The sequence below is a fragment of the Trichomonas vaginalis genome, chromosome V (genome assembly GCF_026262505.1).
Source record: "Trichomonas vaginalis G3 chromosome V, whole genome shotgun sequence".
Taxonomy (NCBI): Eukaryota; Parabasalia; order Trichomonadida; family Trichomonadidae; genus Trichomonas; species Trichomonas vaginalis.
In genome coordinates this window covers 1,306,775-1,330,963 of record NC_067207.1, presented here as the reverse complement: position 1 = coordinate 1,330,963, position 24,189 = coordinate 1,306,775, and the positions used below count along the sequence as shown (strand labels likewise).

General features: G+C 29.8%; 5 protein-coding genes and 2 pseudogenes across 7 annotated transcripts, besides 15 other annotated features; 3 read left to right on the top strand and 4 right to left on the bottom strand.

Annotated features, from left to right (window-relative positions):
* Positions 1–668: part of a mobile genetic element that runs on past the window's edge.
* Positions 1–668: part of a terminal%2Cinverted (terminal inverted repeat of Banshee-A1 transposon ID:TVAGG3_0260300) that runs on past the window's edge.
* Positions 669–3,218: 2,550 nt separating this feature from the next.
* Positions 3,219–3,774: a mobile genetic element.
* A 3,244-nt stretch (positions 3,775–7,018) lies between these two features.
* Positions 7,019–7,046: a terminal%2Cinverted (terminal inverted repeat of Mariner transposon ID:TVAGG3_0260270).
* Positions 7,019–8,322: a mobile genetic element.
* On the bottom strand, positions 7,096–8,226 carry TVAGG3_0260280 (annotated as a pseudogene). The gene has a single exon. A coding segment is annotated over exon 1 (1,131 nt).
* Positions 8,295–8,322: a terminal%2Cinverted (terminal inverted repeat of Mariner transposon ID:TVAGG3_0260270).
* A 944-nt stretch (positions 8,323–9,266) lies between these two features.
* Positions 9,267–9,294: a terminal%2Cinverted (terminal inverted repeat of Mariner transposon ID:TVAGG3_0260250).
* Positions 9,267–10,568: a mobile genetic element.
* Positions 9,363–10,488, top strand: TVAGG3_0260260 (annotated as a pseudogene). The gene has a single exon. A coding segment is annotated over exon 1 (1,126 nt).
* Positions 10,541–10,568: a terminal%2Cinverted (terminal inverted repeat of Mariner transposon ID:TVAGG3_0260250).
* A 1,617-nt stretch (positions 10,569–12,185) lies between these two features.
* TVAGG3_0260240 (uncharacterized protein) lies at positions 12,186–13,097 on the bottom strand (the record flags this gene model as incomplete). The annotated part of the gene is made up of 1 exon (XM_051228324.1): positions 12,186–13,097. One exon carries the CDS (start codon positions 13,095–13,097, stop codon positions 12,186–12,188), a length of 912 nt encoding a protein of 303 aa, XP_051098054.1.
* Positions 13,098–13,816: 719 nt separating this feature from the next.
* Positions 13,817–14,260: a mobile genetic element.
* Positions 14,261–15,100: 840 nt separating this feature from the next.
* TVAGG3_0260220 (gag-polypeptide of LTR copia-type retrotransposon (UBN2 2) family) lies at positions 15,101–15,523 on the bottom strand (the record flags this gene model as incomplete). The annotated part of the gene is made up of 1 exon (XM_051228323.1): positions 15,101–15,523. The coding sequence occupies one exon, from the start codon at positions 15,521–15,523 to the stop codon at positions 15,101–15,103; it is 423 nt and encodes a 140-aa protein (XP_051098053.1).
* Positions 15,524–16,917: 1,394 nt separating this feature from the next.
* Positions 16,918–17,754: a mobile genetic element.
* Positions 16,918–17,754: a terminal%2Cinverted (terminal inverted repeat of Banshee-A1 transposon ID:TVAGG3_0260210).
* A 333-nt stretch (positions 17,755–18,087) lies between these two features.
* TVAGG3_0260200 (STKc AMPK-like domain-containing protein) lies at positions 18,088–19,332 on the top strand (the record flags this gene model as incomplete). The annotated part of the gene is made up of 1 exon (XM_001307070.1): positions 18,113–19,303. The coding sequence occupies one exon, from the start codon at positions 18,113–18,115 to the stop codon at positions 19,301–19,303; it is 1,191 nt and encodes a 396-aa protein (XP_001307071.1).
* Positions 19,333–19,572: 240 nt separating this feature from the next.
* Positions 19,573–20,262, bottom strand: TVAGG3_0260190 (uncharacterized protein; the record flags this gene model as incomplete). The annotated part of the gene is made up of 1 exon (XM_001307069.1): positions 19,573–20,262. One exon carries the CDS (start codon positions 20,260–20,262, stop codon positions 19,573–19,575), a length of 690 nt encoding a protein of 229 aa, XP_001307070.1.
* A 207-nt stretch (positions 20,263–20,469) lies between these two features.
* Positions 20,470–22,055: a mobile genetic element.
* A 65-nt stretch (positions 22,056–22,120) lies between these two features.
* Positions 22,121–23,017, top strand: TVAGG3_0260170 (uncharacterized protein; the record flags this gene model as incomplete). Its single annotated transcript, XM_001307068.2, has 1 exon — positions 22,121–23,017. One exon carries the CDS (start codon positions 22,121–22,123, stop codon positions 23,015–23,017), a length of 897 nt encoding a protein of 298 aa, XP_001307069.2.
* A 217-nt stretch (positions 23,018–23,234) lies between these two features.
* Positions 23,235–23,264: a terminal%2Cinverted (terminal inverted repeat of MuDR-3_TvMULE3 transposon ID:TVAGG3_0260160).
* Positions 23,235–24,189: part of a mobile genetic element that runs on past the window's edge.

Genomic DNA, 24,189 nt, shown 5'->3' with positions numbered 1-24,189 from the left:
CTTGTTGTTTTTAATAGCTATTTAATGAGAAATCCAATATTGCAAAATTCAAATTGAATGATTGAAAGAACAGAAAAAGTCATTCTTTCAATTCGAATATGTTTCATTGTATTTATAATTATATGGCAAATAAGATTTAAACTTGATTTTTAAGGAAAATTCACAAAATTGAATAAATTCAAATAATTTTTATTCAAAATAAACTAGTTATTTGAGTTTACTACTAATTATCTATTCAAACTACAAAGTTTGTAATTTAAAATATTTTGTGAGATCAGATTGAATAATTCAAGGTTCTTTTCAATTAATATTAATAACCATATTACGCATTTTCGAACATTCTAAACCAAAATATATAAAAATGGGAGACGAATGTTAAATTTGCTAGACATGGGGGAGTTGTCTGCAAAGTTTTAGGTCTTATCTCTAACAAAAAATTAATTTTTAAAAAAAAGACCGAATACGTTTCACAAGCGAGAAAAATAAAAAGGCCAAGATAGAATTTTCTAGACATAAAGAAGTTGTTTACCGAGTTTTAGCTCTTATCTCTAACAAAAAATTAATTTTTATAAAAAATGACCGAATACGTTTCACAGCGAGAAAAAAATAAAAGGCAAGATAGAATTTTCTAGACATAAAGAAGTTGTTTACCGAGTTTAGCTCTTATCCTAACAAAAAATTAATTTTTTAAAAAAATGACCGAATACGTTTCACAGCGAGAAAAAAATAAAAGGCAAGATAGAATTTTCTAGACATAAAGAAGTTGTTTACCGAGTTTTAGCTCTTATCTCTAACAAAAAATTAATTTTTTAAAAAAATGACCGAATACGTTCACACGAGAAAAAAATAAAAGGCAAGATAGAAATTTCTAGACATAAAGAAGTTGTTTACCGAGTTTTAGCTCTTATTCTCTAACAAAAAATTAATTTTTAAAAAATGACCGAATACGTTTCACAGCGAGAAAAAAATATAAAAGGCAAATAGAATTTTCTAGACATAAAGAAGTTGTTTACGAGTTTTAGCTCTTATCTCTAACAAAAAATTAATTTTTTTAAAAAATGACCGAATACGTTTCACAGCGAGAAAAAAATAAAAGGCAAGATAGAATTTTCTAGACATAAAGAAGTTGTTTACCGAGTTTTAGCTCTTATCTCTAACAAAAAATTAATTTTTAAAAAAATGACGAATACGTTTCACAGCGAGAAAAAAATAAAAGGCAAGATAGAATTTTCTAGACATAAAGAAGTTGTTTACCGAGTTTTAGCTCTTATCTCTAACAAAAAATTTAATTTTTTAAAAAATGACCGAATACGTTCACAGCGAGAAAAAAAAAAAACTGTACACTGATTTTCATTTTCATTTCCAGTCACTTTACTTATTATTTTTTCTTTTTTTCATTTTAATTATAAATTATTTACTAATATGTTTATTTACGTTACCATTTTCTTTATTCTTTTGAATTCCATACTAGAACACTTATAGAATATTTTGATTGTTAACGTACTTCATTAGAATGAATCCTTACAAAGGGTATGTCGATCGAATTTACCTAATTGGTATTTCCAATCAGATTGAAGAAGGTAAAATGACATGGGAAGAAGCTTGCACCCATGTTCCCATCGCCCCAACCCTTCAATCAAATGATTTCAAATATTTAGATGTTTCAAAATCTTTTTTACAAAATCAATTTAGCTTACAGAATATCCCATTGCCTAAAGGCAAGAAAGGTCGTAGGGTCAATCCCTACGACCAAATCAAAGCTCTTGCTGTTATACATGACCACTGGCCTTTCCCTGTGGTCAAACAAAACAATGGAACTTTGAAATTACAACAAATTGATGTATCTTATAGAGAAGTACGCAGATACTTCAAAGAAAATCATTCACCAAGACGCGATTAGAGCATGCCGGGCCAGAAACAGCAGTAAGATATTGGGCGCTTTCACCAATCTTATCTGGCACGCAGATGTTCATTATTTTTTAGGGGTGTTCGTGGCCAGTATATTTATGGCATAATCGACGATTTTAGCCGCAAAGTCCTAGCGTGTATACAAATACCAGATATGCTGGCAGCGACGACAGCGAACGTTGCGGCTTCCGCCTTCATTGAATTTGGCGCCCCTTATTGTTTCTGGACCGACAACGGTTCAGAAAATAGGGGCGCCTTTCAAGATCTACTTGATCTTTGGGGCGTCCAATGGCGCATACAGACTCTCATTCTCCCTACCAAAATGGGAAGTTGAGAGATTCTGGCCGACATTGGAGCGCTGCCAAAGCATTCAGGCTATCCCTGCCTTTATTTGGGAGAACAATAATAACACACCGCATGAAGAATCTCCCAATTAATCCATATAACTGGAACAAATTACACGCCAAATCAAATGTATCAGCTGAAACGCGAAATACACAAATGCCATAACAGAAAGGTTGTGCAAATATGGGATACAGATACAGGCATGACCGCTGTTGACACATTCACAGCGTAATAATTAAACATAATTTTTAATTTCATTTTAACAAGTTTTTTAAATGTATGTAATGAATAATTCATTAGAATATGATAATGCACATTGTAACAGAATAGAACAATCACCAAATTTTTTTGAAATTAAAAATAAAAGTAAAAGTATAAAGTAATCTAACCAAAAAAGATATTTAAAAGAATTTTGGAAAAAACAGAATAAGGATAATGATATTATTTTAGATACACAATCGATGTACTGAAGAATAATCCGGTAAAATGATGATATAAAAATTAGATTAATTACAAGTAGCTAAAAGAATAAAACTATATTATATAAAATAAATGAAGTTTAATGAAACAATAAAGGATAAATAAATAATAAAGATTTTTATTGTATATCAGTAGTAGTGTATGTGGAGGGGTTGTGTGACTTTTTTTGTAAACGTAAGAATCATACAATATCGAGCGATTTTGTATCATTTTTTTTAACATATGAAGTGTAAAAAATGTATGATTCTGACGGTTTTTATTCTTACGTTTTTGAATAAATCAAGATTTAAAAAAATTTTCAAAATTGTAAGACATTTACACTCAGCCCATACTAAACGCATTAAAAAATTAACATATTAATTTTAAAATAATTTATTTCATCTTTTATAAAAGAAGCTATATATAGATGATGTCAGATATTCCGCGATTAATTAAACATTGTTTAAATCCTGAATGGAATCAATGGAGTCATAATCAAAGACCTCATAAACGAGTAAAAGAAAATTAGAAATAATTATTTTCATGAATGAAAGATTCACTACCATAATGAAATAAAAAATAAAAAAATAAACTTTTAAAAATTCAATGTCTTACAATTTTGAATAATTTATTTTTAATTCGTATGAAATGAGCGTCAAAACTAACGATGTTAAAAAATTGGGATTCACAAATGAGGAAATAAAGGATATATTAGAGGAGGCGGGTATGGAGTGTGATAAATATTATTTAAGAAATTGTCAAAAATTCGCGGGAGTTTTTAAATGAGTTGATTATGATGGAAAAATGAATAAAGATGATGTTATAAATTTCTTATATCCCACATCTAAAGAAGAAAACCTAAAGAACCTGTGTTTTCCCTGAATATTATGAAGAACGGATTAAAGATGATGAATACGATGAAATTGAAAAACTGGAAAAAATAAGAGATGAAATAGATGAAAAAATTAAGGAATTTAGAAGAAGTTGAAAATGAAGTAGAGGGTTTAATGAATATCCCAGCTTCAGAATCAGAAGTTCAGAAATCTCATGAAGAAAGATATAAAAATTATGTCTCAGAATCAACACAAAATTATTAGATGGTGAAATAGATGAAACACTTTCAGAAGAAGGTACTAAATTTATACGTAAACATAAGTTACAATTTATTGATAATGAAAAATACCCTTGTATCTTACTTTCACCCCTCTCGATTCTGAGAATTCAAAAAAGCTCTTAAAAACGTGACATATGCAACTAATACGATTAAGAAAGAAGATCATGATATTTACACAAATTATTATTTAAAATAAATGCACAGGTGTTGATAAAGTTTTTGATTTATTAGATAAAATATCAAAAGAAACCATTGGAACCTATAAAATTTTGTGTGATTGTGGTTTTCATTATTGAAGATACCAATAATGTTTCATATGAAAGAACAGCACCGAAGGAAGACGAAGTGGAAAGGTCTATACCATTCGTTATTAAGAACATAAAAGATATGAAAACTTATTAAAACATTATATTTATTCATTTATTTCAGAAAAAATGGAAGCAACCCATAAAACATCTTCTCATCATTTTATAGCTATTCATACATTCCTTTTCAAAGTTGTGAAATTAAATAAGACAGGAATCAGATTTAATGTATCAGGTACACATTCTTGAGTAAATTAAAATGTATTCGTCACGTCGCAGATGATAAAAATTTATGTGTTCTTAATTCATTTTACGGACTTTAAAAAATAAACTTTATTTTTTAATTTTTTATTCTTACATATGAACAAAAACGGAACAGCTAAAATGAATGATAATCAAATTAGAGCAGAAGGTAGAAGGTTATTTAAACGCTTCTATAACATTCCTGATGGTGTTAATCCTAAAACTCGTAGAAGTTATTTAAATGAAACAATAGATGCATATGAAGGTGTTGACATTTCATCAGAAAGTGAGAGATTAGCGAGAATGTTAAATGTATATATTGATTTCTATTATTGATCCTCAACCAGAAGACGTAGACATTAACAAGGTAGACTTTCCATTAGTGGAATCAATAATGATAGATCCAGAATTTGAAACAATAAATATTTTATTAACACAAAGTCCATGTGGAAACTTCACGCTGACAGAATTACAGACGTTGAAAGCACTCACAGGATATAAAGTTTGCCCCTTTGCAAAGAAGAAGTATATTCTATCCGTGATGATCCAGAAAGGAAAAACCAAAGAAGATTTTTAAAGCATTGTGAGAAATGTAAAGAAAATAATGGAAGATTAATTCAAGACGTTCAATTGCAAAAGACCCAGCAACCATATGCACCACATTACGAAACAGAAGATATATCAGTGGTTATTAGCTCACAATTTGCAGGAATATTTATCAACCGACAAAATTATTATATTACTTTTGACTTCGAAACATTAGAGACTAAAGAAGAATTACAACTTTCTGAGTGTGCAACTTTGAACGCTTACTTAAAACCATTCATGGTATCATCAACGGTTAAATTAAATGATAAAACATATACGAGGAATTTTTGCTTAACTTCGAGTGATTCTTTTATTTCTGATTGGATTGAGTTTTTATTTTCAACCTGGTCATTAGTTGCTAAATCAAATATTGAACAATATGAAGAATTAATGAAGTCGCAAACGGACCAAACGGCGGGGACTTTGTCTCATACATTAAATGAAAAACAGAAGGAAGCATTTAAAGAACTTCTAGATGAGGAATTCAATAAAGTGAATATCATAGGTTTTAATTCGGGAAAGTTTGATTTAAATTTAATTCTTCGTGATTTAAACACTGCAAAATGGAAAATAAAAATCAATGCTGGGTTCATCTTCTCAATTTAAGCAAATCATTGTAAAGAAACAAACGCTCCATATGAATTGAGATTTATTGACATCAGAAATTATATAGCGGGTGGACATTAGACCAATTCACTCAAGATTTCGGAAAACAATAAATCACGTGTTAAATCCTTTTTCCCTTATCAATTCATCACATGGAGAATTACGAAAAAGAATTATATAAAGTGGAACCATTCACTCAAAATTCATTTTATTCAGCATTAACTCAAGAAACTATATCAGATAGTGATTATCAAATATATCTCAATGATGCTAAAAATTTTAAGAATAGATTAGAATATTTTATTTATTAATGCAATAAAAGATGTTGAAATTATGATTGACCCAATCGATAAAATTATTGAAGAAACATTTGTTTTATAAAATTGACATGCTTCATAATCTTTCTTTATCATCGAATGCTTCAATGATTCGTTACGCTTTAGCATATAAAGACTTTAATCCTAATGAAAAATATCCTGAGGAAGAGATAGAATCAAGTTTTGAATTAACGAAAAAGTATTGGAATATAAAAATTGAATCATATAAGAAACAGATGAAAAAAAGCAGAAAGGGATACTAAAAATATGTTTCAATGGATGATTTTCAATACTATCCACGATTTAATCCTTCATCTAAATGTAAAATGTGTGGTAAAGCGTTTACATATGCAAATAAACCAACATTGGATAGAATCGATAATGAAAAACCACATACCAAAGAAAATTGTCAGTTAATGTGTTGTTATTGCAATGTCGTAAAATCAAATAAAGATGAAGATGTTCAACGTTTAAGAATCATTTAGAAATTATGCATTAAAAAATAATTACCAATGACTTTAGATTCAGTTGAAGCTTATCACATTCTCCGTAATGGAATTACTGGTGGTTTATCAAATGTTCAACATAGAGTAAATCTAAGGAATCACGCACATTAATAAACTTTCATATAGTCCAGAAACTAAAACTGTATCAAACGAGGACACCACCAACATTATGACTCATTTCGTTGGGTTTGATTTTAATTCATTATATCCTTCATCATTTTCATCTAATCCTCATGATTTCATTCAATATACTGACCATAAAATGTGTATGCCGGGAAGATTGAATGGTGTTATCATTTGTGATACAGCAACAAAGAAAGCAAAAGCATTGGGAATAATTAAGAAAGAAAAATACTTTATTCGTGGCTGAAGTAAAGGGTCACATTGATGAAAAATACATTAATGATTACATAAACTTTTTACCGATAATAAGAAACTTAGATATTATCACAGATGAAAAAACAATTGGCAGTTTTATGTATAATTACATGAAAATCAAACAATCTACCAGTTGACCAGAAACAGAGAAATTAACTCAGTTAGCATCAACACACAACCAATATCAACCATTTTCTTCTTATTATCTTTGGTATCTAATCGACAGATTTCATTTTATCATCGATGATATAGGGTGTCCAAGGTTGGTTAGCACAAACCTGAATACTGCGAATAGAAATAAACAAGTTATATATATAAAGTTTATTTTAAATAATCACCATTGGATTCAATCACGCGTTCGCAGCGATCGATCAGGCTTGAAAGACACGCTTTAAATCATCATGAGAAAATTGCTCAAATTGCTCTCTTAACAAAATTTTCAAGATCATCTGGACTCGCGAATTCGCGTCCTTCAGCTCTCTTTTTTAGCGTGCCGAATAAAATAAAAGTCAGAGGGTGCAATATCAGGTGATGAATAAATTGGGTTTGGAACAACTTTGACATTGTTTTCCACTAATGAATTCATTACCTTATGACTTTTGTGAACTCTTGAATTATCAAAATGAATTGCAAACTTTTGTTTTTGTTGTTTGGATTTCTCAAACTCATCAGAATTGATAATTTGAGTAAGAACATTGTCAATTAGATACTGAGCATTCATCGTATTAGGTTTTTGAAGAATATCAATTGCGATGATGCCATTCACGCCCCAAAAACCGACAACATCATCATTGGTGTGTCAATTTTTTTCTTCGGGAATATTTGCGGATTTTCATCCTTCGGGATCCACATGATTTTGGCTTCTGTTGCATATTGAAACCAAGACTCGTCCCCTGTTACTAAAAAGCAAACTTCTTGGATTGATACGCACCCAATATAGAGAGGAGCTCTTTCGAAGATTGGACTCTAGATTTTTTTTGAACTGAATTAAGGTTGTGCGGAACCCAACGTGTATACGCTAGTTTGTAGTTCAAATAATTGTGCAGATAATAACTGACTGTTGTACGTGGTATCTTTGTCATCTCCTCTATCCTTCTGAGTGATGCTCTTGGGTCTTCATCTAGCGCTTGAAGAATTGCTTTGATTTTTCTTTGATCCGGCGATTTTTTGTCAAATTTTTATGATGGGCGCCTTTTTTGTTCATGAAGTGATACATCCTAACATGATACGTTACAGTGGAATAGCTAGGAGCATCCATACCGAAGCATTTTACCAATGTCTCGTAGATTTTTTTACAGTCTTTGCATTTTTTTGCAAGAGCGAGGATGTTTTCTTTATGATTCATTAAAAAAATGAAAAAAATCCCGCCAAAATTTCCCGCCGAAACCGCCTCTTGTCTCAAATTCATTTTATATCCCGGCATGGCGCCAAAATACAACATACTCATCATTATACATATATTCATATTTTTTATTATATATTTATAATCAGCATATATCTCCTTTAATAGTCTCATATAGAGCGCTGTGCTAAACGCACCTTTGGACACCCTATATTCAATCAATTTTAACATTTACTAAAAACACTTGCTTTAATGAATTGCGAACGAATTTATGAACGAAAGACAAAAGGCTGAATTAGAAGAAATAAAGGAAAAAGTTTATTTTGCAAGATTTCACTTAATGTTATCATATGGTTACGATGCAATTGAATACACAAAATTACATTATTTTACCTTATGAATCATTAATTCACATTATCGCCATTCTTTGTGATGTTCAAGATTCAGACGTGAAGATTCAATTTTTCATAGATGATGAGGTTTCATGCTGCGGAACAGTTGCAAAAATAAATCCTATAAAGGATATAGTCACAATTAAGATATCAAAAACGAAACAACAACTGAACTTCATTTAACATATAATGATATTTATTAATAAAATAGTTGATGAATATAAAATATCACTTGAAAAATTCTTTGTTAAGGCTATTTAATATTCAAGCATTAACATTATCGAATAATAATCCTTTGAATCATAATCGATAATAATTGACCTTTCACCAGTTTCTATCGTTTGTTTTATTTCTTTTTGTTTCCCCACTATCCGGATCGGTCATTGTAATTGTTTTTGTTATAGTATTCAGCTTTATCTTTAACTTCAATCTTTTTTCCATCGGGATATTTAAACCAAAATTCCAAAAATTCGATATTGTCAATCTGTTCATATATTTTAATCTATCAATTACATTTTAATTCCATCTGAAAATCTTATGAAATCAGGTCATATATGGGTTTGATTGAATTAAATTTGAATGATGCTCTCTGTAATTTTGTGTATTCATTGCATCGTAACCATATGATCCATTAAGTGAAATCTTGCAAAATAAACTTTTTCCTTTATTTCCTTCTAATTCAGCCTTTTGTCTTTCGTTCATAAATTCGTTCGCAAATTCATTAAAGCAAGTGTTTTTAGTAAATGTTAAAATTGATTGAATATAGGGTGTCCAAAGGTGCGTTTAGCACAGCGCTCTATATGAGACTATTAAAGGAGATATATGCTGATTATAAATATATAATAAAAAATATGAATATATGTATATGATGAGTATGTTGTATTTTGGCGCCATGCCGGGATATAAAATGAATTTTGAGACAAGAGGCGGTTTCGCGGGAAATTTTGGCGGGATTTTTTTCATTTTTTTAATGAATCATAAAGAAAACATCCTCGCTCTTGCAAAAAAATGCAAAGACTGTAAAAAAATCTACGAGACATTGGTAAAATGCTTCGGTATGGATGCTCCTAGCTATTCCACTGTAACGTATCATGTTAGGATGTATCACTTCATGAACAAAAAGGCGCCCATCATAAAAATTGACAAAAAATCGCCGGATCAAAGAAAAATCAAAGCAATTCTTCAAGCGCTAGATGAAGACCCAAGAGCATCACTCAGAAGGATAGAGGAGATGACAAAGATACCACGTACAACAGTCAGTTATTATCTGCACAATTATTTGAACTACAACTAGCGTATACACGTTGGGTTCCGCACAACCTTAATTCAGTTCAAAAAAAATCTAGAGTCCAATCTTCGAAAGAGCTCCTCTCTATATTGGGTGCGTATCAATCCAAGAAGTTTCGCTTTTTAGTAACAGGGGACGAGTCTTGGTTTCAATATGCAACAGAAGCCAAAATCATGTGGATCCCGAAGGATGAAAATCCGCAAATATTCCCGAAGAAAAAAATTGACACACCAATGATGATGTTGTCGGTTTTTGGGGCGTGAATGGCATCATCGCAATTGATATTCTTCAAAAACCTAATACGATGAATGCTCAGTATCTAATTGACAATGTTCTTACTCAAATTATCAATTCTGATGAGTTTGAGAAATCCAAACAACAAAAACAAAAGTTTGCAATTCATTTTGATAATTCAAGAGTTCACAAAAGTCATAAGGTAATGAATTACTTAGTGGAAAACAATGTCAAAGTTGTTCCAAACCCAATTTATTCACCTGATATTGCACCCTCTGACTTTTATTTATTCGGCACGCTAAAAAAGAGAGCTGAAGGACGCGAATTCGCGAGTCCAGATGATCTTGAAAATTTTGTAAGAGAGCAATTTGAGCAATTTTCTCATGATGATTTAAAGCGTGTCTTTCAAGCCTGGATCGATCGCTGCGAACGCGTGATTGAATCCAATGGTGATTATATTTAAATAAACTTTATATATATGTAACTTGTTTATTTCTATTCGCAGTATTCAGGTTTGTGCTAAACACACCTTTGGACACCCTATATCATCGATGATAAAATGAAATCTGTCGATTAGATACCAAAGATAATAAGAAGAAAATGGTTGATATTGGTTGTGTGTTGATGCTAACTGAGTTAATTTTCTCTGTTTCTGGTCAACTGGTAGATTGTTTGATTTCATGTAATTATACATAAAACTGCCAATTGTTTTTTCATCTGTGATAATATCTAAGTTTCTTATTATCGGTAAAAAGTTTATGTAATCATTAATGTATTTTTCATCAATGTGACCCTTTACTTCAGCACGAATAAAGTATTTTTCTTCTTAATTATTCCCAATGCTTTTGCTTTCTTTGTTGCTGTATCACAAATGATAACACCATTCAATCTTCCCGGCATACACATTTTATGGTCAGTATATTGAATGAAATCATGAGGATTAGATGAAAATGATGAAGGATATAATGAATTAAAATCAACACCAACGAAATGAGTCATAATGTTGGTGTGTCCTCGTTTGATACAGTTTTAGTTTCTGGACTATATGAAAGTTTATTAATGTGCGTGATTCCTTTAAGATTTACTCTATGTTGAACATTTGATAAACCACCAGTAATTCCATTACGGAGAATGTGATAAGCTTCAACTGAATCTAAAGTCATTGGTAAATTATTTTTTAATGCATAATTTCTTAAATTGATTCTTAAACGTTGAACATCTTCATCTTTATTTGATTTTACGACATTGCAATAACAACACATTAACTGACAATTTTCTTTGGTATGTGGTTTTTCATTATCGATTCTATCCAATGTTGGTTTATTTGCATATGTAAACGCTTTACCACACATTTTACATTTAGATGAAAGGATTAAATCGTGATAGTATTGAAAATCATCCATTGAAACATTATTTTTAGTATCCCTTTCTGCTTTTTCATCTTGTTTCTTATATGATTCAATTTATATTTCCAATACTTTTTCGTTAATTCAAAACTTGATTCTATCTCTTCCTCAGGATATTTTTCATTAGGATTAAAGTCTTTATATGCTAAAGCGTAACGAATCATTGAAGCATTCGATGATAAAGAAAGATTATGAAGCATGTCAATTTTATAAACAAATGTTTCTTCAATAATTTTATCGATTGGGTCAATCATAATTTCAACATCTTTATTGCAATAATAAATAAAATATTCTAATCTATTCTTAAAATTTTTAGCATCATTGAGATATATTTGATAATCACTATCTGATATAGTTTCTTGAGTTAATGCTGAATAAAATGAATTTTGAGTGAATGGTTCCACTTTATATAATTCTTTTTCGTAATTCTCCCATGTGATGAATTGATAAGGGAAAAAGGATTTAACACGTGATTTATTGTTTCCGAAATCTTGAGTGAATTGGTCTAATGTCCCACCCGCTATATAATTTCTGATGTCAATAAATCTCAATTCATATGGAGCGTTTGTTTTCTTTACAATGATTTGCTTAAATTGAGAAGATGAACCCAGCATTGATTTTATTTTCCATTTTGCAGTGTTTAAATCACGAAGAATTAAATTTAAATCAAACTTTCCCGAATTAAAACCTATGATATTCACTTTATTGAATTCCTCATCTAGAAGTTCTTTAAATGCTTCCTTCTGTTTTTCATTTAATGTATGAGACAAAGTCCCGCCGTTTGGTCCGTTTGCGACTTCATTAATTCTTCATATTGTTCAATATTTGATTTAGCAACTAATGAACAGGTTGAAAATAAAAACTCAATCCAATCAGAAATAAAAGAATCACTCGAAGTTAAGCAAAAATTCCTCGTATATGTTTTATCATTTAATTTAACCGTTGATGATACCATGAATGGTTTTAAGTAAGCGTTCAAAGTTGCACACTCAGAAAGTTGTAATTCTTCTTTAGTCTCTAATGTTTCGAAGTCAAAAGTAATATAATATCTTGTCGGTTGATAATATTCCTGCAAATTGTGAGCTAATAACCACTGATATATCTTCTGTTTCGTAATATGTGGTGCATATGGTTGCTGGGTCTTTTGCAATTGAACGTCTTGAATTAATCTTCCATTATTTTCTTTACATTTCTCACAATGCTTTAAAAATCTTCTTTGGTTTTTCCTTTCTGGATCATCACGGATAGAATATACTTCTTCTTTGCAAAAGGGGCAAACTTTATATCCTGTGAGTGCTTCAACGTCTGTAATTCTGTCAGCGTGAAGTTTTCCACATGGACTTTGTGTTAATAAAATATTTATTGTTTCAAATTCTGGATCTATCATTATTGATTCCACTAATGGAAAGTCTACCTTGTTAATGTCTACGTCTTCTGGTTGAGGATCACAATAATAGAAATCAATATTAACATTTAACATTCTCGCTAATCTCTCACTTTCTGATGAAATGTCAAACCCTTCATATGCATCTATTGCTTCATTTAAATAACTTCTACGAGTTTTAGGATTAACACCATCAGGAATGTTATAGAAGCGTTTAAATAACCTTCTACCTTCTGCTCTAATTTGATTATCATTCATTTTAGCTGTTCCGTTTTTGTTCATTTATGTAAGAATAAAAAATTAAAAAAATAAAGTTTATTTTTTAAAGTCCGTAAAATGAATTAAGAACACATAAATTTTTATCATCTGCGACGTGACGAATACATTTTAATTTACTCAAGAATGTGTACCCTGATACATTAAATCTGATTCCTGTCTTATTTAATTTCACAACTTTGAAAAGGAATGTATGAATAGCTATAAAATGATGAGAAGATGTTTTATGGGTTGCTTCCATTTTTTCTGAAATAAATGAATAAATATAATGTTTATAAGTTTTCATATCTTTTATGTTCTTAATAACGAATGGTATAGACCTTTCCACTTCGTCTTCCTTCGGTGCTGTTCTTTCATATGAAACATTATTGGTATCTTCAATAATGAAACCACAATCACACAAAATTTTATAGGTTCCAATGGTTTCTTTTGATATTTTATCTAATAAATCAAAAACTTTATCAACACCTGTGCATTTATTTAAATAATAATTTGTGTAAATATCATGATCTTCTTTCTTAATCGTATTAGTTGCATATGTCACGTTTTTAGAGCTTTTTTGAATTTCTCAGAATCGAGAGGGGGTGAAAGTAAGATACAAGGGTATTTTTCATTATCAATAAATTGTAACTTATGTTTACGTATAAATTTAGTACCTTCTTCTGAAAGTGTTTCATCTATTTCACCATCTAATAAATTTTGTGTTGATTCTGAGACATAATTTTTATATCTTTCTTCATGAGATTTCTGAACTTCTGATTCTGAAGCTGGGATATTCATTAAACCCTCTACTTCATTTTCAACTTCTCTTAATTCCTTAATTTTTTCATCTATTTCATCTCTTATTTTTTCCAGTTTTTCAATTTCATCGTATTCATCATCTTTAATCCGTTCTTCATAATATTCAGGGAAAACATCAGGTTCTTTAGGTTTTCTTCTTTAGATGTGGGATATAAGAAATTTATAACATCATCTTTATTCATTTTTCCATCATAATCAAACTCATTTAAAAACTCCGCGAATTTTTGACAATTTCTTAAATAATATTTATCAACCTCATAACCCGCCTCCTCTAATATATCCTTTATTTCCTCATTTGTGAATCCCAATTTTTTAACATCGTTAGTTTTGACGCTCATTTCATACGAATTAAAAATAAATTATTCAAAATGTAAGACATTGAATTTAAAAGTTTATTTTTTTATTTTTTATTTCATTATGGTAGTGAATCTTTCATTCATGAAAATAATTATTTCTAATTTCTTTTACTCGTTTATGAGGTCTTTGATTATGACTCCATTGATTCCATTCAGGATTTAAACAATGTTTAATTAATCGCGGAATATCTGACATCATCTATATATAGCTTCTTTTATAAAAGATGAAATAAATTATTTTAAAATTAATATGTTAATTTTTTAATGCGTTTAGTATGGGCTGAGTGTAAATGTCTTACAATTTTGAAAATTTTTTAAATCTTGATTTATTCAAAAACGTAAGAATAAAAACCGTCAGAATCATACATTTTTTACTTCATATGTTAAAAAAAATGATACAAAATCGCTCGATATTGTATGAATTCTTACGTTTACAAAAAAAGTCACACAACCCCTCCACATACACTACTACTGATATACAATAAAAATCTTTATTATTTATTTATCCTTTATTGTTTCATTAAACTTCATTTATTTTATATTATAGTTTTATTCTTTTAGCTACTTGTAAAATAATCTAATTTTATATCATCATTTTACCGGATTATTCTTCAGTACATCGATTGTGTATCTAAAATAATATCATTATCCTTATTCTGTTTTTTCCAAAATTCTTTTAAATATCTTTTTTGGTTAGATTACTTTATACTTTTACTTTTATTTTTTAATTTCAAAAAAAATTTGGTGATTGTTCTATTCTGTTACAATGTGCATTATCATATTCTAATGAATTATTCATTACATACATTAAAAAAACTTGTTAAAAATGAAATTAAAAAATTATGTTTATTATTACGCTGTGAATGTGTCAACAGCGGTCATGCCTGTATCTGTATCCCATATTTGCCACAACCTTTCTGTATCTGCATTTGTGTATTTCGGTTTCAGCTGATACATTTGATTTGGCGTGTAATTTGTTCCAGTTAATGGATTAATTGGGAGATCTTCATGCGGTGTGTTATTATTGTACTCCCAAATAAAGGCAGGGATAGCCTGAATGCTTTGGCAGCGCTCCAATGTCGGCCAGAATCTCTCAATCTTCCCATTTTGGTAGGGAGAATGAGAGTCTGTATGCCGCCATTGGACGCCCCAAAGATCAAGTAGATCTTGAAAGGCGCCCCTATTTTCTGAACCGTTGTCGGTCCAGAAACAATAAGGGGCGCCAAATTCAATGAAGGCGGAAGCCGCAACGTTCGCTGTCGTCGCTGCCAGCATATCTGGTATTTGTATACACGCTAGGACTTTGCGGCTAAAATCGTCGATTATGCCATAAATATACTGGCCACGAACACCCCTAAAAATAATGAACATCTGCGTGCCAGATAAGATTGGGTGAAAGCGCCCAATATCTTACTGCTGTTTCTGGCCCGGCATGCTCTAATCGCGTCTTGGTGAAATGATTTTCTTTGAAGTATCTGCGTACTTCTCTATAAGATACATCAATTTGTTGTAATTTCAAACGTTTCCATTGTTTTGTTTGACCACAGGGAAAGGCCCAGTGGTCATGTATCACAGCAAGAGCTTTGATTTGGTCGTAGGGATTGACCCTACGACCTTTCTTGCCTTTAGGCAATGGGATATTCTGTAAGCTAAATTGATTTTGTAAAAAAGATTTTGAAACATCTAAATATTTGAAATCATTTGATTGAAGGGTTGGGGCGATGGGAACATGGGTGCAAGCTTCTTCCCATGTCATTTTACCTTCTTCAATCTGATTGGAAATACCAATTAGGTAAATTCGATCGACATACCCTTTGTAAGGATTATTCTAATGAAGTACGTTAACAATCAAAATATTCTATAAGTGTCTAGTATGGAATTCAAAAGAATAAAGAAAATGGTAACGTAAATAAACATATTATGAAATAATTTATAATTAAAATGAAAAAAAGAAAAAATAATAAGTAAAGTGACTGGAAATGAAAATGAAAATCAGTGTACAGTTTTATTTTTTTCGCTGTGAAACGTATTCGGTCATTTTTTAAAAAATTAATTTTTTGTTAGAGATAAGAGCTAAAACTCGGTAAACAACTTCTTTATGTCTAGAAAATTCTATCTTGCCTTTTATTTTTTCTCGCTGTGAAACGTATTCGGTCATTTTTTTAAAAATTAATTTTTGTTAGAGATAAGAGCTAAAACTCGGTAAACAACTTCTTTATGTCTAGAAAATTCTATCTTGCCTTTTATTTTTTTCTCGCTGTGAAACGTATTCGGTCATTTTTTAAAAAAATTAATTTTTTGTTAGAGATAAGAGCTAAAACTCGGTAAACAACTTCTTTATGTCTAGAAAATTCTATCTTGCCTTTTATTTTTTTCGCTGTGAAACGTATTCGGTCATTTTTTTAAAAATTAATTTTTTGTTAGAGATAAGAGCTAAAACTCGGTAAACAACTTCTTTATGTCTAGAAAATTCTATCTTGCCTTTTATTTTTTTCTCGCTGTGAAACGTATTCGGTCATTTTTTAAAAAATTAATTTTTTGTTAGAGATAAGAGCTAAAACTCGGTAAACAACTTCTTTATGTCTAGAAAATTCTATCTTGCCTTTTATTTTTTTCTCGCTGTGAAACGTATTCGGTCATTTTTTAAAAAATTAATTTTTTGTTAGAGATAAGAGCTAAAACTCGGTAAACAACTTCTTTATGTCTAGAAAATTCTATCTTGCCTTTTATTTTTTTCTCGCTGTGAAACGTATTCGGTCATTTTTTTAAAATTAATTTTTTGTTAGAGATAAGAGCTAAAACTCGGTAAACAACTTCTTTATGTCTAGAAAATTCTATCTTGCCTTTTATTTTTTTCTCGCTGTGAAACGTATTCGGTCATTTTTTTAAAAATTAATTTTTTGTTAGAGATAAGAGCTAAAACTTTGCAGACAACTCCCCCATGTCTAGCAAATTTAACATTCGTCTCCCATTTTTATATATTTGGTTTAGAATGTTCGAAAATGCGTAATATGGTTATTAATATTAATTGAAAAGAACCTTGAATTAATTCAATCTGATCTCACAAAATATTTTAAATTACAAACTTTGTAGTTTGAATAGATAATTAGTAGTAAACTCAAATAACTAGTTTATTTTTGAATAAAAATTATTTGAATTTATTCAATTTTGTGAATTTTCCTTCAAAAATCAAGTTTAAATATCTTATTTGCCATATAATTATAAATACAATGAAACATATTCGAAATTGAAAAGAATGACTTTTTCTGTTCTTTCAATCATTCAATTTGAATTTTGCAATATTGGATTTCTCATTAAATAGCTATTAAAAACAACAAGAAATTTAACTTACATTCAAATTTATTTGTGTTATATTCAATCTTCTCAAAACTTATAATTTTCGGCTATAGCATGATTATATGCTATATAATATAATAAACCTATAATAGTATCATTCTTTCAATTATTTGAAGAGAAAACCGAAAAAATCTATTTTCGGTCTATAACAATTTTGAAAACAAAATTGGAAAATTGAATTAAATCTATTATTAATCGATGATGCATCATTTCCTAATGCTTAAACTTTATATCAACCACGATAAATAGAACGTAATATTCTCTCAAAAATTTGAATTCCCAAAGCAAAAATTGAATTCAAACGTAAGAAATGGTTCAAAACTAATAACCCGATTTAAATGAATGTTTTATCAAATAATTCAATCCGTTTCAAATCAAGTTATTTTATATTATTACACATGTACAGCCATTTTTAGAATAATACAATTTAATTTGAATTCAATATGTATTTAAAAAGCGGTTATCATTCTCAAAATACTTTTATAAATTAAAGCTTATAAACAAAAAATGGATTCATGCTTGGAAGACCCAATTTTAGAGAATTATATCATTAAAGCACCGATCGGTACTGGCGCTTTCTCAAAGGTATTCCTAGCAATCCATAAGCCTACAGGATTTAAAGTTTCAATAAAAGTTATACCCAAATACTCTAATACTGATGATATTAAACAACAAATTATGATTAAGAGAGAAATTGATATTATGCGCTTGCTTAATCATCCGTATATTTGCGATCTTTATGAAACAGTCGAATCTCAACATTACATGTACTTAGTTATGGAGTACATTATAAACGGCACTTTGCTTAACTATATCAATGACCGCGGAGCTTTAAAGGAGGATGAAGCGGCAAACATTTTTGCCCAAATTGCAATAGCCATAAAATACATGCAAAGTGACTGCAACGTGGCACACAGAGATATTAAAACTGAAAACATACTACTTGACATAAATAACAATATAAGAATTATCGATTTTGGCCTCAGTAATACTCCAACAGGAGACGATAAGCTTCTTCAGACGCAATGTGGTTCTCCAGCATATGCCTCGCCAGAGATGATTATGGGGCAACAATATACCTTTTCGTCAGACGTTTGGAGCTGCGGAATATTGTTGTACGCAATGGTTCTTGGAACATTACCATACTTTGATGAAAACATTTCAAAACTTGCACAGAAGATATTGTTTAAGGATATAGAGCTTCCGATCACTTTAACCCCCAATTGCCGAGATTTGATTACCCGCATGCTTACAAAGAATCCAAGGGAAAGAATAACAATCGATCAGATGCTTGCACATCCATTTATTGCTGAGCAAGTCCAGTTTCATTATAAGAGTATTTCAACTTTCGAGATGAACGAAGAACTTGCAGCTTATAAGCTTAGCATGATGGAAATGGAATTTGACAATGTTAAAAAAAACCTTAGCATGGGAGTTATGAACCAAGGAACCGTATCTTATATGATAATAAGAAGAGAGTACATGATCTCAGTATTTAGCCAATACAAAGCCACCAAAAACAATGTATATGCTAGAAACGCTTCTCTGCAAGGTATTGCAGTTATATCTGCTTTGCCACGCTTACATGAAGTAACAAATGGCTCTTCTTTCAAGAAGAGGGCAAATTCCATCAACGAAAGAACAGCCAAACTTATATCTAGAAGAAAACAGAATCGTCGTTCTCTTCTTATTGTTTAAATTAAATATTGTTTTTTTATGTTACAAAAATAGATTACATGATACAAGTTTTTTACTCTAATTAATGCACATCACAAACTGCATTTTCATCAATTACGATCAAGCAAATCGATGAAAATGTAAACAAAAAAATTTCAAATCTAAAAAAGTTAATCTATGAAATACACGCTAGTATTCTATACAAAGCGTCATAAGTCAGTTGATTTCGGAGATTATTTCCAGCAATGAAGTAAATTTGACGGTAGAAAAATTTCAAACATTTCTTAACTCTATTTCTTGGTCGTAGCATTCTTGACATTGTTTATTGCTCTATTTTGCCATTTGATGACTTCTTTCAAACTATCTCGTTGGAGTTGTAATTGGTCTCTTGCTTTTCCAATAATAAGTAGATGAGAATGTAGTGCTTCATTCTGATGTATGATATCTTTCAAATTGTGCTCTAATTTCATATATTTTTGTTCCATTTCTTCATGACTCATATCTGGAAACGTGATAGCTATTTCATCTTGAGAACCCGAAACATTTAGTTCCGAAATCGACTTTACATCTTGTTTAAACATGTCATTATATGATTTCATCTTGGCCTCATAAATTTTCTTTGATTTAGACAGAGTATTTTCACGAATTTCTTTATATTTATCTTTGGGGATTGTTTTAATTAATGCGTCGTTCCTTCGATGTGTATTTGTAATAATATTTTCTTTTGGTTTACTGAAATATCTCGGTACAAAATTAGGAACAAGAACAATTTTCTCAAGATCACTCTCAGATGCATCCAAAGCTCCCGATGTTAGCTCGCTTTTGAATTTGTCATAGTATTCATGATTTTTTTCGGAAAACAGAGATTTTTTGCGAAATCTAGAGTTAGGCTGACTTTCAAAACGTATTTTTGTTTCTCTTGGAGCTTTTGTAGGATTGCTTGCCTCTTTGGAGGCGAGATTTTCATCACTTTTCTCCATTTACAAAAGTAAAAAAATGTAAAGAAAGTGCTAAACGCACAGTATTCATTTTCACTCAGTCAACAATTAAGATGAAAGACCCAATTCAACATCCAAATGCTTCGGAGGAACTTGTTCAATTTTTTTTGAAAGGATTGTGTGCTATGAAAGTCAAAATTATGCCACAGTTTTATTATACTCTTCTTAAAGAACAGATTTATTAAAAGGAAAGGTACATTCACTATTTTTGACAAAATTTTAAATTTTCATGGGGTTGTAAATCTTATAATAACTAGATGAATAAGGAATAAATCCCAGTATGATGTGCATCATTATATTAAACACTATATGTAAGGCCGGTGATTCTATTAACACTTATGAAGATCTATAGTATTTGAGCAGATAAATTTGATAATTTCCAAAACTCTTATATTTCAAAATTAAAGTGTGCGAATGCATTTAAATGAGAGCAAAAAGAGAATGATGCTGTTAAAACTAGGTGTTAATTTCCAATTATTTCGCATCACAAGAACTACCCAGTAAATTCGGCTATCTTTCTTTGCAATTATTTTCTATTTTACATATATTATAATGGTTAGGGTTTGAAGAAAAGTTACTAGAGAATTATTGATTTTTGAAATAATGCAGAATTTTACTTGAAGAAATCATTAATTTATGAGCTCCAAATTGCTAACCATGACGAAGAATCATTAAATTTGCTACAATTAAATACATTTATTGCCGAATTAAGATTATTGAAATTAAAAGTTTGAAATATTGCCTTTTTGAATAAAAATTTAAATTTGATTATATAATCATGATAATATATTATTGAAATTAAAAGAAAATATTTTAAACCATTCAAATATTTTGAATGTCTTATCAATTTAAAATATTAAAAGATAGCTTGATTTTATCATCATTAGTTGTTATCAAAGTTTTCTTCTTTTGATGAACAACAGTAAATGATTTGTTAATACATTGTCTTCCTTTTTCGCAGCAAAATCAAAAGTTATGATGATAATCTTGTACTCAATTTTGAAACTCTCTGATTTACAAGTAAGCATTCCTTTGGAAAAGCAGTCCTATTCTGTTTTCAAGATATTTTAAAGCCCCTATTTCATACAATGTGCAGATCTATTCGAAATTGCAAGAACTCTCAAGAAAAAATGCAGCAGCAAAGAAGATTCCAAAGTTTCTAGCATCAAAAATTTACAACCTTAATACAACAGTTAAAGAGAAGCTCGATAAGAAAATATTTAACCATAAAGCTGGAAACTATTCGATATCTACTATTGGATATAATAAAAAGTTAATTGTAACATATTTTACATGCTATTTGCTGACTCTGTTCCATTATATTACCATATATATCTTTTTGAAATCTAAAAAAATTTTACGATTTTAACCATGTGTTGTTGAAATCATATATCAATCTTAGCTAAAGTATAGTTTATGAGTCTGTCACCAACTAATGTATGAATTTTCAAAAATGTCAAATATGTTCATTTTTTCTGTATATTCAGCCATAATTTCATGTATTTATACTATTCAACTATTATTTAATATTTTTATCGATTTAAATATATGATAAGATGCTTAGTTCTCCCGGAAAACGATTTTTAATCACAATTTTAACTTTCCAAAAAGAATTCGAAAATAAAAATTCCTCTCAATTTTCTAAATTTTCTAACTAGCCAAATCTCTAGCCAAATTTTTTTTGGCCCGTATAAATATTGTTAGGCACTATATAGGGATGCTATTTATCCTATTTTCATCCCATTTTACTGTTATCGCCTAGTGAATGTACCTTTTTAAAAGGTTGATAAAATTTATAGATCGTATGTCACTTTTCAATTTTTTTGAGCAGTGTTTGAAAATGAATATTACTGACTTTCAGAACGAAAGTCATTTATATGTTTATTCAGACATCAAAGCAACATTCGTCACTGACTTTATTTTCGCAGCCCTTTTCATTATTTTCGGCATCATTTATTTACTATTTACAATTCGTCAAACCTGCGAAGAGAAGGGCGAGGTTGAAGGTCAGTTCGAGGCACAAATCTCATACATTACAGCGGTTTTCTGCAAAGGCTTGGGGTTATTTATTACGGGCTTATTTTTGGCCATAAGAACGCCTAAACCTGGCAATCATGATTTCTGGGATCGGTACTCTGTCCTTCCAGGCGGTATTCCAGGTTATGTAACAGCTATTGCCTATTGCTTTATTTTCTTTTCCTGGTGCTCCGTTTGTTTTGACTCCCTTGAAAAAGATTCAGTTAAATTTTACTCAAGAAGCAAATGGGTATTGATGACTTTGATTTCCTTGGTTTGCGTATTTTTCACGATCTCAATTATTTGTATGCTTACAATCAATCCGGAAACATTCCACAAGGTAGAGGCTACAATAGCCATTTTACGTGATCTTATTATCTTCTTCTTATTCTCACTTTACTTAAGAAGAATTTTCAAACTTTTCGAAGAGCCTTGCCCAGGATGGAGCTCTCCAGAAACAAAATTACTCTTTATCTGTATCACCCTCATCGTTTCTCTCATTATTCGTCCAATAAGTATTGGAATTTACACTTTATGGATTTATCCACCAAATCATGACAAGAGAAGTGAATTTGCTACAACTTATTTAATCATATACCTAATAGAAATACTCATAACTGAAATTGTTCCAATTGGTTCTATTGGCATTACAAGACTCACAGGATCAATGCAGAAAACTGCAAAGAGTGAGGATGTAGCACAGTTCCTTGCTATTAGTTAACTTTTTTATTAATAAAACTTATGTTATTTTTTATTATTAAATTCAAAGTTTTTTTTATCATCAAATATTACATAAATCGTCCATATAATTAAGTTGATGTGGTTAAGATTCGATCTCATTGTTGATTATTCATTTCACATTTCAAATAAAGTAACGCGAACATGTAAGACGCTGACATATAAAAGCTGGAATGATAGCCAATAATTTAGTACAAATAGGCAAACCCAAATTTTAGCTAAAAGTGACAGGAAAAAAAACGTTTAGTATTAAAAAAAAGACCGATGAGAGCTTCGTTCGAAATATAGAGGGAACTGAGAATGCGCAACCATTCTCAGGGAATATTGGATGCTATTCCCGTTCCCTCTGTATGGAAAATTGAGGTTTTCAAAGGGAGTTAAAATAATATCAAATTTATACTAATTTACTTCAAAATACAAAAGTATTTGACAGCTAAAATTAGTTACTTTAGCAAGCCTATCAATACCCTTTTACGATTATTGTTACTTTTTCGGAATAAAAGTAAAAACAAATTTATACTAATTTACTTCAAAATACAAAAGTATTTGACAGCTAAAATTAGTTACTTTAGCAAGCCTATCAATACCCTTTTACGATTATTGCTACTTTTTCGAAATAAAAGTAAAAACAAATTTATACTAATTTACTTCAAAATACAAAAGTATTTGACAGCTAAAATTAGTTACTTTAGCAAGCCTATCAATACCCTTTTACGATTATTGCTACTTTTTCGAAATAAAAGTAAAAACAAATTTATACTAATTTACTTCAAAATACAAAAGTATTTGACAGCTAAAATTAGTTACTTTAGCAAGCCTATCAATACCCTTTTACGATTATTGCTACTTTTTCGAAATAAAATAAATTTATTATCAAAAACCTTTTTTTTTCTTAGTAAAAATAAAAATGTTATTTTATATCAAGTTTTTATTCATAAATTTTTATAATGTTGTATAAATTTCATTAAAATTTACGTACATATTAAGGTACTTATCTTCTACATATATAATCTTCATTAGATATATACATGATAAATAAAATTCATAAAACATTAAAAATCAAAAAATTAGATGAACCTTGGCAATTAAACTTTATTAAATAATAGTTGTTTATAAATTATATTATATTATTATTTAATATTATTTTGATAATGA